We start from the raw sequence: 15,431 nt of genomic DNA, 5'->3' as shown, positions 1-15,431 counted from the left end.
CTGCTCTTTTGTTCCCTGCTCCCTCTCCGTGTGAGAGTGAATTAAGAAACAGTCAAATCCAATAGAATAGAACAAACCCCTTCCTTTTATTCAGTGCTGGGAACATGTGAGGTAACTCCACCAAAGACATGTTCAATGAGACTTTAGTGTTTCCAGGTTTATGTACTTGGTTACAGCTGAAAACCCCTCCCCAAAGGTAAGCAGGATATTTGGGGTGACTCTGAACAGCTCTAATCTCTGCAGCTCTATATTTCCTTTCTATAAACAATGTTAGAGCTTCAGGCTTCTAATCTAGACATATTGTCTGATTTATTTCTTACAGCTCAGCCTCTAATCTAAACAGGGGTTTGGTTTATTTCTTACAGTTCATCCTACAGCAAGAGGGTTAGTTCCTCTTTGTCTAAAGCTCTGCATGGTTAAGGTAACTGACAAATTAATCTAAAATCAAAAATTAGTATAAAATACCAAGTTAGTACAGGTCGGATTACAAACTAGTAAAGACCATTATGATTTTATGGAGAAGGGATAAAATCCATTTTCTTGAGGAGTCCCTGTATCAAGAGGGTGGCAGCTGAGCATGGAGGGGAGGGGATTCTGAGCACGGGAGGGGGATTCTGAGCACGGGGAGGGGATTCTGAGCACGGGAGGGGGATTCTGAGCACGGGGGGGATTCTGAGCACGAGAGGGGATTCTGAGCACGGGGGGGAGGGGATTCTGAGCACGGGAGGGGATTCTGAGCACGGGGAGGGGATTCTGAGCACGGGGGGGGGATTCTGAGCACGGCGGGGGGATTCTGAGCACGGGAGGGGATTCTGAGCACGGGGGAGGATTCTGAGCACGGGAGGGGATTCTGAGCACGGGAGGGGATTCTGAGCACGGGGGGGGGGTTCTGAGCACGGGAGGGGGATTCTGAGCACGGGGGGGATTCTGAGCACGAGAGGGGATTCTGAGCACGGGGAGGGGATTCTGAGCACGGGGGGGGGGATTCTGAGCACGGGGGGGGGGGATTCTGAGCACGGGAGGGGATTCTGAGCACGGAGGGGGATTCTGAGCACGGAGGGGATTCTGAGCAGGGGGCGGGGGGGGGATTCTGAGCACGGGGGGGGGATTCTGAGCACGGGAGGGGATTCTGAGCACGGGGGGGGGGGGATTCTGAGCACGGGGGGGGATTCTGAGCACGGGAGGGGATTCCGAGCACGGAGGGGGGGGGGGGGGATTCTGAGCACGGGAGGGGATTCTGGGCACGGGGGGGGGGGATTCTGAGCACGGGAGGGGATTCTGAGCACGGAGGGGGATTCTGAGCACGGAGGGGATTCTGAGCACGGGAGGGGATTCTGAGCACGGAGGGGGATTCTGAGCACGGGGGCGGTTCTGAGCATGGGGGGAGTTCTGAGCACGAAGAGGATTCTGAGCACGGGGGGATTCTGAGCACGGCAGGATTCACTCCGGAGCAGAACCCATCCTCGCAGGCTCCAGTTGCACAGCCGGGATGCAGCTGGGGATGCAGAGCAACCAGATGCGTCTGGGGGAAATCCGCGCCTTGCAGCACATCTGGTAAGACCCCAGCCCTGCCCATCCCGTGTGTGCCCGTGCTCGGGGTGCGGGTGTTGCCCTGGCCGCGGTGCCACCCTGCCCGGAGCTCGGGGGCGGGACGGGGCAGGGCAGGACAGGATGGCGTTGCAGGAAGTGGGAGCTGCGGAGCTGCCGCCCCCGCGGAGGAGCCGCTCGGGACGGGCACGGGGGGAGCGGCAGGAGCAGCCCCGGGGGCTCGGCAGCACCGGGAGCTGCGAGTCGGGAGTGCTGCTGGAGGTAACCCCGAGCCGGAGGAACCCGCAGCTCATGGCGAGCCTGGCTTGGCACCATCACTGTCCCGGGCTCCGTCCCTGCAGCGCCACGGCCTCCCTGGGCACGGGAGGAGGGAGGGGGCGGCCGGCGAGGGTTCGGGGCCAGGCGTGTCCCCGCGGGTCCCTGGAGGGGTCCGTGCCAGGCGGGCAGCGAGGGGGCTCTGCTGGGCATCAGGGCCTGGGAACTGGGCATGGCACACACCGGGGTTTGCTCGCTGCAAAGGCATCGAGACAAGAATACCCGAGCTCAAGGTCAGCCCCGCTGTCCCTGTACTGTCTCTGTCCTGTCTCTACCCCTGTCCCTGTGCTGTCCCTGTGCTGCCCCTGTCCCTGTGCTGTCCCTGTGCTGCCCCTGTCCCTGTGCTTTCTCTGCCCCTGTCTGTGCTGCCCCTTTCATAGAATCATGGAATGAACTGGGTTGGAAGAGACCTCTGAGATCATCAAGTCCAACCCTGATCCAACCCCACTGTGATCACCAGATCATGGCACTCAGTGCCACGTCCAGTCTTATCTTAAAAACCTCCAGGGTTGGAGAATCCACCCCTTCTCTGGGCAGCCATTCCAATGCCTGAGCACTCTCTCTGTAAAGACTTTCTTTCTCATATCCAGCCTAAACCTCCCCTGGCAGAGCTTAAGTCTGTGCCCTCTTGTCCTACTGTTGGTTGCCTGAGAGAAGAGACCAATCCCCATCTGGGTACAACATCCTTTCAGGGAGTTGTAGAGAGTGATGGGGTCACCCCTGAGTCTCCTCTTCTCCAGACTAAACACCCCCTGTGCCCAGTTCCTCCATCTGGATAACACAGAGGGGCTGTAAGAAGCCCAGGCAGTGGGAGGTGCGAGCCAAGCCATGCTGTCCCTGTCCCTGTCCCTGTCCCTGTCCCTCCCTATCTGCTGGGCTTTGCTCACACCCTCTCCCCTCTGTGCCTCAGTTGCTCAGGATGCTGTGGGCTGTGAGCACAACCCGTGCTCCTGAAGGATCATCCTGCTGAGCTGGGGCAGGAGCCTGAGTCAGCACCAGCACAGCCGGTTCCACCAGACTGCACCGTACTGGGGCAGGTAAGGCTGGGCAGGGCACTGCTGCACCACAGCCCCATCCTCCTCTGCCCACCTGGGACAGCTGCTGAGCACCCCAGAGTCCCTCACCCACCTGTGGACATGCCCTCTCTTTCAGGTGAGGATGTCCCGGGCCATGCAGTGCCAGAGCTGCCTGCCCTGGGTGCAGCTGAGGAGATCCCTGTCCCGGAGCAGAGGCCCCCGGGCTGTGCACGTGTGTGCTGCTTCAGTGCCAGGTGAGCTGGGCTCTGTGCCTGTGGGACCGTGCCCCTGGCTCTGTCCTGCTCCCTTGGACATCCCTCCACAGCTGTGCAGTCTGTGGGTCACTCCAGCAAGGTGTGAAGCCAGTGGGTTGGGTGGGATTAGTGCTGCTGGGCTGGAGAATCCATCCCTACTATGTATGTTCTTCTTCCCCCTCAGGCACCACAGGCAGCTGCTTCCTCAGGAGGATCCTTGGCACAAGTAGCATCTCCCTCCCCAGGTACAGAGCCACAGGGCCTGGAGCTGCTCACCACAGGCCCTGGGTGGCTGAGGTGGCTGCCTTGGGACCAGCAGGGCTCTGTGGGCAGAGACACTGCTTTGCTTCCACCTAGAAAAACACGCAGACCCAACTCCCTGCCTGCTCTGCACTCAGCCCAACTCCTGTGCCTCGCTATGGGCTTGCTGGGGATGCGCAGCACGTGCCTTGCTGACCTGCCTTGGGTTCCCCACCGTGCCCATGCCCTGCTCCTGCACTCTCCCTTGGTGTGGGGGAAGGAAGGGGTGAGCTGGCTCCACTCAGCACTGTGATCTGCCCACCCTGTCCCAGGCAAGGCTTGGAGCCCTCCTGGTGACACTCTCCCTCCTCTTGCAGGGGCTATGTTGGCCACCAGGGAGGATCTGGGGAGAATTCTGCCCAGCCCATCTCCTCTCGCCACAGTCAGTCCCAGCTGAGGAATGTGGCCTCTTCTGGTAAGTTTGCAGCCCTGCACTGGGTGGAGGGTCCTACACAGCACCTTGGGGGCAGCTGCTGCCCTGGGCAGTGTGAGGGTTAGCAAGAACTGGGCGCTGTCCCCTCTTTGCAGTGACCTTGTTGCCATGGCTTGGGGTAGGCAACTTTCCCAGTCCCTTGTCCTGTTAAACACCTTCCTCTTCCCAGGTGCCATCAAGAAACACCAGAAGAGCCTGTCAGCGTGGTTCAGCCACCAGCCCAATGAGGAGAGGCAGTTTGGCCCTTCCTTCTCCCTGGATGCAGTCCACGTGGACCCAGTGATCCGGGAGAGCTCTCTGGAGGAGATCCTGAAGCCCTCCCCTGACCTCACCATCCAGGAGCAGCTCCAGCAGCCCTGCAGGCAGGTCATCAGCCTCCACAACCTGTTCGACGTGGACGCCTGCGGGCGGCAGGTGAAGACCGTGGTGCTGTACGGCACCGTGGGCACGGGCAAGAGCACCCTCATCAAGAAGATGGTGGTGGACTGGTGCCATGGGCGCCTGCCCCGCTTCGAGCTGGTCATCCCCTTCTCCTGCGAGGACCTGTCCCACAGCCACGCCCCCATCTCCCTGCGGCGACTCGTGACCAAGAAGTACCAGCACCTGCGGGACGTGGTGCCCGTGCTGGGCACTTCCAACCTCAAGGTGCTCTTCATCCTCAATGGCCTGGAGCGCCTCAACCTGGACTTCCGTCTGGCTGGCACGGAGCTGTGCTGTGACCCCAATGAGCCTGTGCCTCCCTCTGCCATTGTGGTCAACCTGCTGAGGAAATACCTCCTGCCCGAGGTCAGTGTCTCCCTGCAGCTCCCTCCTGCTGGAGAAAGGCTGGGGGTGGGCCCTGAGGCATCACAGGGTTGTTGGGATAATTACTTGTAGTCCAGCTTGGCTAGGAGTGAACAGGCAGTTCCTGGAGAGACTTGCCAAGGTGGCCTTATGTCACTGTTACTGGGGGTCTCCATGGGAGCTTTGGGGAGGCCTGGTGAGGTAATGAAGGCAGTGTGCTGGGCTGTGGTCTTCCATCTGTGTCTAGCAGGGGATGGGCAAAGTTCTTCTGCCCCCTCTGCCTGGGCCAGATTTCATCCAGAACCCTTTGGGCAGCAACTTCTTGAACTGGGTGGGGTGATCCTTGTGCAGCTCAGTGTGGGGTGATCCTTGTGTTCCTCAGTGTGGGTCCATCCTTGTGCTCCTCAGTGTGGGTCAGTCCTTGTGCTCCTCAGTGTGGGTCAGTCCTTGTGCTCCTCAGTGTGGGTCAGTCCTTGTGCTCCTCAGTGTGGGTCCATCCTTGTGTTCCTCAGTGTGGGGTGATCCTTGTGCTCCTCAGTGTGGGTCCATCCTTGTGTTCCTCAGTGTGGGTCCATCCTTGTGTTCCTCAGTGTGGGTCAGTCCTTGTGCCCCTCAGTGTGGGTCAGTCCTTGCGTTCCTCAGTGTGGGTTCATCCTTGTGCACCTCAGTGTGGGTCAATCCTCGTGCAGCCCAGTGTGGGTTGATCCTTGTGCTCCTCAGGGTGGGTCCTGCCCACGGGACCCCTCTGGGCGCCCCCAGGCTCAGGCAGCCCCCCTTTGCAGGCCAGCATCATCGTCACCACACGCCCGTCTGCCGTGCGCCGCATCCCCGCCAAGTACGTGGGGCGCTACGCCGAGATCTGCGGCTTCTCCGACACCAACCTGCAGAAACTCTACTTCCATCTGCGCCTCAGCCAGCCCAGCTGTGGTGGGGAGGGCAGCAGGGATGGCAGTTCTGCCGAGCAGGAGAACCTGGTGGAGATGTTGTCGAGGAACTTGGAGCGCCACAACCAGATCACCGCTGCCTGCTTCCTGCCCTCGTACTGCTGGCTGGTGTGCACCACGCTGCACTTCCTCTACTTCACCAGGACGGTGCCTCCCAGCCAGACCCTGACTGGCATCTACACCAGCTTTCTGAGGCTCAACTTCAGTGGGGAGGTGCTGGACAGCACCGACCCCACCAACATCTCCATGATGAAGTACGTGGCCAAGACGGTGGGCAAGCTGGCCTACCAGGGGGTGATGTCCCGCAAGACCTGCTTCTCAGAGGAGGACCTGCAGCAGTGCTTTGAGGTGGAGATGAAGACTGAAAGTGAGCTCAACCTCCTGGAGGTTTTCCGCAGCGACGTCTTCCGCTTCTTCCTCAGCCCGTGCATGCAGCCAGGCAAGGAGCACACCTTTGTGTTCACCATCCCTGCCATGCAGGAGTACCTGGCAGCCCTGTATGTGGTGCTGGGCGAGAAGAAGACCCTGGCGCAGAGGGTGGGCAAGGAACTGTCTGAGGTCATTGGCAGGGTGAGCGAGGACGTGGCTGTGGTCGTGAATGTCATCTCCAAGGTGCTGCCCCTGCGCTTCCTGCCCGTGCTCTTCAACCTGCTCAAAATCTTCCCCCGGTACTTCTCGCGGCTGAGTGGCAAGGAGCGGGATGCCATCGCCCACACCATGGCAGAGGAGCTCTTCAAAGAGGAGGACTACTACAATGATGATGTCTTGGACCAGATCAACTCCAGCATCCTGGGCGTGGAGGGGCCCCTGCGCCACCCCGACGAGGTGCCTGACGATGAGGTCTTCGAGCTCTTCCCCATCTTCATGGGGGGGATCCTGTCCCGCCGGAACCGCGCCATCCTGGAGCAGCTGGGCTGCTCCATCAAGAACCTGGCGGCCTTCGAGATCGCCAAGGCCATGAAGAAGACGGTCATCAGGAAGAGCCACAAGGGCCTGCCCCCCTCGGAGCTGATGGACTACCTGTTCTTCCTGCACGAGTTCCAGAACGAGCGCTTCACGGCCGAGGCCGTGCGCTCCCTGCGCACCGTCAGCCTCGCCTCCGTCAAGATGACCCCCCTCAAGTGCTCTGTCCTGGCGTCCGTCATGAGCACCACGTGCCACGAGGTGGAGGAGCTCAACCTGACCTCCTGCAACCTCGACAGCAGCAGCCTGAGGACCCTTTTCCCTGTCCTGCTGCGGTGCAAAGCTCTCCAGTGAGTATCATCTTCTCCCACCTTTGGGCAGGGCTCAGAAACTGGGCTCTGCCTCCCCTCTGCCCATCACAGGGATGCACTGGGAGCCTGAGCATGGAAAAAGTAGGGCAGGGCGTGCCTGCCCTTGTTTATGCTCAGTGCAGACCTGGGGAACTACAGCCTCCAACATGCAATGCTCGTCAAACAGCCTTGCAGGGGCGCTGCATGCTGGGATTTGCAGTCCCGGCTCACCCTCCCGCAGGAATTTTTGGGCAGCTCCCAGCAGCTGGTACAGGTTGTGCTGCCAGCTGCCCCGGCAGCCCTGGGTGCCTCCCCGGAGCCACCCAGCATCCCCGTGTTGCGAGGGCTGGGAGTAGCTGGGCATCCCAAAGGGAGTCTGAGCTGTGCAGGTGTTTCCCCAATTGTTCCAGAACGCTGGTGGAACTGCAGGTCTTTCTGCCGCCCAGGTGGTGGCGAGACGTGCTCAGCAGAGTTGGACGGGGCTCTGCAGCTGGGCTGTGCCGCACTTCCTTCCTCCAGATGCTCAGGAGGTCTTGGCAGAGTCCTGATCCCTCCTCAGACCTGCACCCACCCTGAAGACCCCACAGCCCCTTCCCCTCCCCTGCTCCTGCTGGCACTGGCTCTGCTGGCTGATGCTGCAGTGTGGGATCACTGTGCTCCCTTTGGGAGAGGAAACCTTGCATGGCCTGGTTTGGGGAGCCCAAGTAGGACAGTGATGGGGAGGGCCAGGGAAAATGGAGAGGGCAGGGTTGCCGGGCTCACAGGTAAGAGCCATTGGGGTCCTGCCACCCCTGTGCCTCGCTCTGCCTCAGCCTGCAGCTCAACAGCCTGGGCTCCGACGCCTGCAAGGAGATCCGTGACCTGCTCCTGCACGACAAGTGCGTGGTGAGCAGCCTGCGGTGAGTACTGCCCCGTCCCTGCATGGCACCACCCCTGCTGCCCACCACGAACCATTCCCTGAGCTCCCGTGTCCACAGGCTGGCCAACAACCCGGTGGGCGAGCAGGGGGCTCAGTTCCTGGCCGAGGCGCTGGCAGGGAACCGCTCGCTGACCCACCTGTCCCTGCTGCACACGGGGCTGGGCGACCGCGGCGCTGAGGCCATCGCCCAGCACCTGGGCCACAACCAGCACCTGCAGGAGCTCAACCTGGGCTACAACTCCCTCACGGACACGGCTGCCCTGCGTGTGGTGGAGGTGGCCAAGCAGCACAAGGCGCTGGACAAAGTGCAGTGAGTTGGCTCTGCCCCCTCTCCTCCCGTTTGCTGGCGGTGCCTCCAGCCCACCATCCCTGTCCTGCCACCTCTGTCCTTCCCCGCAGCCCTCACAGTGTCCCCTCTCCCTTCTCCAGCCTGTACTTCAACGACATCAGCGAGGATGGCAAGCGGGCGCTGCACAGCCTGCGCATGGACCGCGATGGCGTCAGGGCTCTGGTGTTCCTCACGGCGGGCACCGACGTCTCCGATTACTGGTGCCACATCCTGAACGTGGTGCAGAGGAACCTGCCCTTCTGGGACAGGGACCGGGTCCGGCAGCACCTCGCCCTCCTGCTGCAGGACCTGGAGAGCAGCCGCAGCCAGAGCGCCAACCCCTGGAGGAAAGCCAAGTTCCTGCGAGTCGAGAGCGAGGTCAAGAAGATGCTGGGCAAGCTGCAGGACGGGACCCTCTGAGCTGCTGCCCACCCACCAGCCAGGGAGGGAGCAGTGAGTGCCCCTGTGCCCTCATCCACATGGAGATACTGAGTGGATGGGTGCTGTCCAAGATGCTGGGTATGTGGGGCTCAGCCCTCCTCCACAGGCAAGGCTGGAGTGTGGGAACGGTGCAGAGCCCAGGCCAGGAGCAAATGGGACTTGTTCTTCTGGGCTTGTGGAGGCCCAGCCCCTGCACCCTGGCCACAGCAGTGGCACATGGCAGGGCTCAGGCTTGTTTGTGAATCCTTTGGGAGCATTAAAGTGCACCACTTTGTTTCCAGGACTCAATCTCCTCTTCAGGCTCTTCCTGGGGAGGAATGTGGGAGCTGCTGGTGCATCTGCCCCTCCAGCAGCTGGAGTGGAGGGCTCTGCCCCTTCCCCTCTCATGGGGTTAGCATGGAGCAGCCCACTTGTGCTCCAGCCCGTGCTGAACTGGTTGGTTTTCCCCTCTGTGTGCTGCCCTGGAGGCTGGGTCACCAGGAGCTGTGTCCCCCAGGGTGCTACTCCCTGCTCCCAGCTCAGGCTGGCAGTGCCCTGGGGTTGGGAGGGCAGGAGAGACGTCGGGACTGTTTAACTATTAAACCTGGGGCGTCTTGGGAGAGGCGGGGACGCTTCCCTGCCACTTCACCCTGTACCTTGCTCCCTCCTGCATTCCCTGCAGCCATGAAGCAAACAAAAGGTATGTGCTGGGGCACTGGGGCTGCATCCTGTGGAGACCCTTCCCCACGCTGTGTCTCCAGGCACTGCTTCCACCCAGAGCAAGACGATGTCAGGGTCTGGACAGGCCATGGGAAGGAGCTAGAGACATGCAGGAAGGTGTAGATGGACACTGGGGATGCTGGGGAGGAATCCCCTCTCCCTCGGTTTGGGGTTCCTTGTGCTGGAGGAGGTGGGGAGGGGTTTTGTGGGAAGGTCTCTGCCTCCACCTCCTGGCAACAGCAGGCTCTCTGGGGTCCTGGTGACCCTTCTCATTCCTCACTGAAGAGCCCTGCAAACCCCCAGGACTGAGCTCCATCTGTCTGGCCCTACTTTGCCCCCCGTGCTGCAGGATCCTGCTGGGCTGGGCAGTGAGTGCCCGTTGGACCTGGGAATGCAAGAGGACAGTGGTGGCAGGGCCAAGGGACCAGCTGTGCCAGGGGACAGAGGGGCTGTGTGGGCTTGGAAAACCCCCTCACCTGGCCTGGCAGGCTCAGCCTGCGAATGGACAAGCCCTGAGTGTTCAAGAGCATGGGGTCTGCTCCCAGCCCACCACCTCCTGCGCTGACCTCTCCTCTCCCTCTGCAGGGCTCAAGGGGGACAAGACATCCATCATGTAAGTTCTGAGCTCCCCTTGGCCAGGGGGGCTTTCTGGGGCTCCTGGCCCCACAGCTGGGCAGTGCTGGGGCACATCTCAGCTGAGGTGGGGTGGGTCACAGCTGCCAATCCCAGCAGCCTGTCCAGGAAGCCTCTCCCTGAGTTGTTAGCTCAGGAGAGTTGTGGAGGGTGATCCAAGAGGGAGATCCCCTCCTGGCTTTCTGCAAGGAGTGGGATGCACAGGAGCTGTGGCTCAGCTGGCCCTCTCTGGGAGAAACACACTCCCCAAGGCTGGGGAAGGCAGGGGGAGGCCACAGTGCTGTGCTAACTCGGCCTCTCCTGCCCCTTTATCATTTCAGAAAATTTGAATTTAACCCCAAAGATGGGATCGACAACCCTGCCTTGACACTGACTGAGGACACGGGTAAATAAACACCCCCATCTCCCAGAGCATCCTCCTGTCTGTGGCATCTGGGCATTGCTGGAGCCCTGAGCTCTCTCTCATGCCAGGGAGCTGTGGGAAGTGAACACATAAGAAGACCCCAGCCCAGAATGGAGCAGAGAACTTGTGTTAGATCCCCTGCTCACGGGCTGTACCCCCCACAGATGCTGAGGGCATGGGGGAGCCTCGCTTCTACCTGCTGAGCAAGAGCAGCACGGAGAGCTTTGGGTTCTGCCTGCACGAGGAGCTGTGCTGCCAGGGGCACGTGGTCCGGCAGCTGGAGCTGGGGGGGGTGGCCCAGCGCAGGGGGCTGCAGGATGGGGACAGGCTGCTCCAGGTCAACGGCCACTTCGTGGACCACATGGACCACCAGAGGGTAAGCTGGGAGCACCTCAGGGCCAGGGGCAGGACGCTGATCCCACCCCACCCAAGGGTTCACTGCCTGGGTCCTGCCAGGTGGTGCAGAGGATCAAGGCCAGCGGGAACCAGGTCCTGCTCGCAGTGCTGGATGGAGACTCCTATGAAGCTGCCAAGTCCCTGGGCAGGGACCTGTCCCAGATGCTGCCAGGTGACATCCGCCCACGGCTCTGCCACGTCATGAGGGACAAGAGCGGGTTTGGCTTCAGTGTGTCGGGTCCAGAAGGTAAAGCAGGCGGTGGGATGCGGGCACTGTGAGCATCCCCCTGTACCCCTGTCCCTGCACAGCACTATCACTGCTGCCCACCACACACCTGGGCATTCCCTGAGCATCCACAGGCTGAATTCCACCTGAGCATCCACAGGCTGGTGAATAACCCCACATCTACTCCCTGCAGGCACCAGGGGCACCTTCCAGCTGTCGGTGAGGCAGGATGGGCCAGCAGACAGAGCAGGAGTGCCAGCAGGCTCCTGGCTCCTGGAGCTGAATGGGGACAGTGTGAGGAGCTACTCACACACTCAGCTCACCAAAAAGGTGCCTGTTCCCTGTGTGGGTGGGTGAGAGATGGGGCTGAGAACATCACTGGGAATGTCACTGAGCGCCCTGTGCTCCCCATCCAGCTTAAGCAGAGTGGCAACAAGGTGACACTGCTGGTGGCATCCAGTGCTGTGGAGGAGTTCTACCGCCTGCGGGGGCTGCAGGTCACGGCTGCCCTGGCAGACCCCTCCTGGCTGCCCTTCAAGGCCAGGGAGCTGCACATCGTGAAGGGACCAGCTGGCTACGGGTTCCTGCTCAAGGAGGATGACTGCAGCTCAGGGGGCATAGGTGAGGGGCTGAGGGGTGGTCTGTGCCTGAGCAAGGCATGTCTGGGGTTGGGAAGAGCTGCCAGCCCTGTCCCCACCTGCACATGGGGGTCAGCAGTGCCAGTTCCCCTCTGGCTGAGGGCCCCTGGGAGCATCTCCCCACCCTCCCTCTGCCCTCACTGTGCCAGGCCAGTTCCTGTGGGAAGTGGATGTGGGGCTGCCAGCTGAGCAGGCAGGGATGAAGGAAGGGGACCGTGTCCTGGCTGTGAATGGGGAGAGCATCCAGGGGCTGGACCACGAGCAGACCGTGCAGAGGATCCGTGCCCACGAGGACAGGGTGACACTGGTGGTCATCGACCCTGCCGGCGATGAGTTCTACCACTCGGTGGGTTTTGGGGACCCAGCGTGGCACTGCCCTGGCTGGGGAGCCCTGGGGTGCTGTGGGGCTGCATGGTGGGGTGAGTGAGGTCCTCTGGCTGTGCAGCACCAGGAGCTGTATGACCATCCCTCTCCTGCACTTCCAGATCGGGCTGTCCCCTCTGCAGTTCTTGGAGGACAGTGACCCTGCCTCAGGCTCCTGCACTCCCTCTCTCAGTGGCTCCCCTGCCCTCTCTCACGTCGAGGTGGGACCAAAGGGACCTGTCTCCTGGCTGGTGGCTGCTGCCAACAGCATAGAGCTCGTACAGGTAATTCCTGTCACCAGGCCCTCAGGGCAGTGCTGCTCACAGCCAGCGCTCTGAGTCCTGCCACCCTCCTGCCCTGCACATCCTAATATTTCCCTGGCACCTGTGGCACTGGGGGCCAGGCAGAAAGACCCCTCCAACCTGCCCATGGGGCAAGGGGTGTGTGTGTGTGTGCTGCCACAATGCCCCTGCTGTGTCCCTGCAGAGCCCACACCAGGAGGAGCAGAAGAGGCTGTGCCAGTCGTTTTAGTGGCCCAGGAGCCTCTGGAGTGGCTCTCCCACGCAGCACCTCCACCCAGGCCATGTCCAGCCCATGGACCTTGCACACACAGCTCCTGTGTCTGTGCCCACGGCGGGGCTCACACCATCACACCTCCCAGAGACACCTCTGCTGATGGACGTGGCTCCAGCCTGTACTGACCATGGTGGCAGCTCCTTGTAAGCTGAAGACAGAACTTGTGTCTTTGCCAGCCCAGCTGCCTCCAGGGATTTCTGGGCACTGCCAAGGCACTGCCCTCCACACCAGGACCCACGAGATGGGAACCTGAAGCCTGGCTCAGCCTTCAGGCTGCTCTGTGAAGGAGAAAAGGAGCAATGGAGGCCAGCAGGGTGCTGCAGGAACCCCCCCACCTCTCAGGTCTGCCCCTGCATGGACATTTCCTGTGCTCCTCTCATGTTCCCTGTGAACCTGTGGGCAGTGAGTGCCCACCACCCAGCACAGCACTGTCCCTGCACTGTCCCTGCATTGCCCACTCGGGGTGGGATTAAAGGACAAATCCACACTGCAGCTCTGTGTGGGTGATGATGTGGAGAGGACCGTGATGTGACAGGACCCATCTTCTCCCACTGAGCCTGGGGCAGCTGTGGGAGCTGGGCAGTGGATGTGGGAAGCTCTCCAGGTGTCCTGGCAGGGAGGTAAGGGCTAAGAGCCATCCTGGGCACCCCAGGGCACTGTGTCTCAGGGTTTGAGGCCAAACTCCTGTAGGCACCATGTGTGCTCCTTGGCAATGGTTGTTCCTGAAGGTTCTCCTTGCAGGTGACACATCAGGGACATCCATTCACGCACACAGGGCTGGGAGAGGGATCCCAGGAGAGGGAAGTTTTACCTCTCTGTACAGGAGGGATCCCAGGAGGGGGAAGTTTTATCTCTTGGTCAAGGAGGGATCCCAGGAGGGGGAAGTTTTATCTCTTGGTCAAGGAGGGATCCCAGGAGGGGGAAGTTTTATCTCTTGGTCAAGGAGGGATCCCAGGAGGGGGAAGTTTTACCTCTTGATCAAGGAGGGATCCCAGGAGTGGAAAGTTTTACCTCTCTGTCCAGGAGGGACCCCAGGAGGGGGAAGTTTTATCTCTCTGCAGAGTGTGGGAGAGTGAAAACAAGCAGGGGAGTTTTGCATGTGGCCAAGACCACAAACCTCTGGCTGAGGTTTTACCTCTGCTAAAACCAGGCACTGCTGAGCTGAGCAGAGATGGAGGTGATGGCAGGGAAGTCCTTGTGCCTCTGTGGTGTCCTCTGAGCCTCTGGGGTGCAAGGACTCTGTGTGCAGAGCCTTTGGGTGCTGACAGCACGGGCAGGGTCCAGAACAGTCAAGAGAGAGGTGGAATAAGCTTGGCTGGCTGCCCCAAGGTGTGGGACCCCTGTCCCTGCCCCACTGCCCCCTCCCACCAGGAGGAAAATCCCAAGCAAAGGAACCTTTGCTTGGAGTCTCACACACACCACCAGAGCCCTGATGTGGAGTGAATCATGCCCAGAGAAGCAGATAGTTAGGAATGCAATTGCTCAAGCTTGTTCCCTGATCTCTTTGGACCAGAGCCACGGTGATTTTTGTAATTTGGCTCTAACAGAGCTGGTGTTGCCCTCCCCACCTCTCTCCCCGGCTCCTTGTGGTATCCTGGAGCTGGCCAGGGCACCCTCCGGTGGTCAATCGGGCTTGACTATTCGCCAGAAGCCATTAGCACCTAATGGGAAAAGCCTCAGGAACACGGCCTCAATAAACCCTGGCATATTTGAGGTCAATATAATCCTTAGGGAAATTTGCCCAGGTAATTAAAGCCAGACAAGGAGTTGCCTGTCCCACAAGTGTTCACCGAGCTTTACCAAAGGCAACAGAATAAAGACAGGGAGTTTTAAATCCAATCCATGCCAGGCTCCCTTGTGGTATCTGGAGCTGCTTCCTGCTCATCTGACCCCTCAGGGGCAGAAACCCCCTCTGTCAGGGGGGATGGACCCAGGGCAGGGCTGTGCTGCCCAAGCTCCAACCCTGAGCTCGGGGTGCTCGTGCTCCCCAAAGTGCAGCACTTGCTGTTCCCCTTCTGCCTGGAAAAGGAGGTGAAAAGAGGATCTGAGGGCAGCAAAGAAACAGAACTGAACAGACTTTCGAGCCTGTGTTGTAATTTGTTTGAAAGTTTGGTGTCCAGAGCTCTGACAAGCCCTCTCCTGGTCCCTTTTCTCTCCCTGGTGCCTTTTCTCCCCCTGGTCCCCTTTTCTCCCCCTGGTCCCCTTTTCTCTCCCTGGTCCCCTTTTCTCTCCCTGGTCCCCTTTTCCATCCCTGTCCCCTTTTCCATCCCTGTCCCCTTTCCTCTCTCTGGTCTCTTTTCACTCCCTGTCACCTTTTCTATCCCTGGTCCCTTTCCTCTCCCTGTTCCTCTTTTTATTCTCTCTGCTCTGATCCTGATAATGATCCTGATCCCGTTGGAGGTGGGATGCTGGTGACAGGGATGCCGACCCGGTTGCTCTGCCTTTCCCTGCCCCTGTTCCCGTCCCGTCCCATCCCATCCCATCCCATCCCGCGGGGATGCCCGTTCAGCTTCCCCGCCTCGGGGCCGTTCTTAGAAAAGGGAACGCCGTTTCTGGAAAAAGGGAAGCGATCGTGTTCCGCAAGCTGCGGGGCACGGGGAGGGAAGGGGAGGGATGGGAAGGGAAGGGGAGGGATGGGAAGGGAAGGGAATGGAAGGGATGCGGAGGGAAGGGGAGGGATGTGAAGGGATGCGGAGGCAAGGGAAGGGATGCGGAGGGAAGGGGAGGGATCCGGAGGGGAGGGATGTGAAGGGAAGGGATGCGGTTGGAAGGGAAGGGAGGCGGAAGGATCCGGAGTGCCCGCGGCTCGCTCGGGGCCCGGCGCTGCCCCCGCGTTGCCATGGCGACCGCGCCCCGCCCCGCCCCGCCCTCACCAACCATGGCCGCCGCGCCGCCCTCACTGCTCCACACTGCGCATGCTCTTTCTTCTCTAGCCAATCAACGCCGGCTCCTCCCCGGCGGAG

General features: G+C 60.7%; 2 protein-coding genes across 5 annotated transcripts; both read left to right on the top strand.

Annotated features, from left to right (window-relative positions):
- Positions 1-2,802: 2,802 nt before the first annotated feature.
- On the top strand, positions 2,803-8,817 carry NLRX1 (NLR family member X1). 2 transcript variants are annotated; one of them, XM_071576228.1, is made up of 9 exons: positions 2,803-2,900; positions 3,016-3,133; positions 3,318-3,378; positions 3,751-3,848; positions 4,036-4,652; positions 5,432-6,846; positions 7,659-7,745; positions 7,824-8,075; positions 8,195-8,817. In XM_071576228.1, exons 2-9 carry the CDS (start codon positions 3,022-3,024, stop codon positions 8,511-8,513), a joined length of 2,961 nt encoding a protein of 986 aa, XP_071432329.1. In that variant the 5' UTR covers positions 2,803-2,900; positions 3,016-3,021; the 3' UTR covers positions 8,514-8,817. The 2 variants fall into 2 exon arrangements, with proteins under 2 accessions (XP_071432329.1, XP_071432330.1); XM_071576229.1 differs by lacking the exons at positions 2,803-2,900; positions 3,016-3,133; positions 3,318-3,378 and adding an exon at positions 3,560-3,659.
- NHERF4 (NHERF family PDZ scaffold protein 4) lies at positions 8,491-14,545 on the top strand. Of its 3 annotated transcripts, none has more exons than XM_071576238.1 (10): positions 8,491-8,612; positions 9,819-9,846; positions 10,187-10,251; positions 10,434-10,645; positions 10,702-10,912; positions 11,085-11,221; positions 11,308-11,512; positions 11,679-11,875; positions 12,015-12,176; positions 12,379-14,545. In XM_071576238.1, exons 1-10 carry the CDS (start codon positions 8,573-8,575, stop codon positions 12,421-12,423), a joined length of 1,302 nt encoding a protein of 433 aa, XP_071432339.1. In that variant the 5' UTR covers positions 8,491-8,572; the 3' UTR covers positions 12,424-14,545. The 3 variants fall into 3 exon arrangements, with proteins under 3 accessions (XP_071432339.1, XP_071432338.1, XP_071432337.1); XM_071576237.1 differs by lacking the exon at positions 8,491-8,612 and adding an exon at positions 8,751-9,213 and having other exon boundaries at positions 10,726-10,912; XM_071576236.1 differs by lacking the exon at positions 8,491-8,612 and adding an exon at positions 8,751-9,213.
- Positions 14,546-15,431: the final 886 nt, after the last annotated feature.

Source organism: Pithys albifrons, chromosome 23 (assembly GCF_047495875.1).
Source record: "Pithys albifrons albifrons isolate INPA30051 chromosome 23, PitAlb_v1, whole genome shotgun sequence".
Taxonomy (NCBI): domain Eukaryota; kingdom Metazoa; phylum Chordata; class Aves; order Passeriformes; family Thamnophilidae; genus Pithys; species Pithys albifrons.
This window is presented reverse-complemented; position numbering and strand designations above follow the sequence as displayed.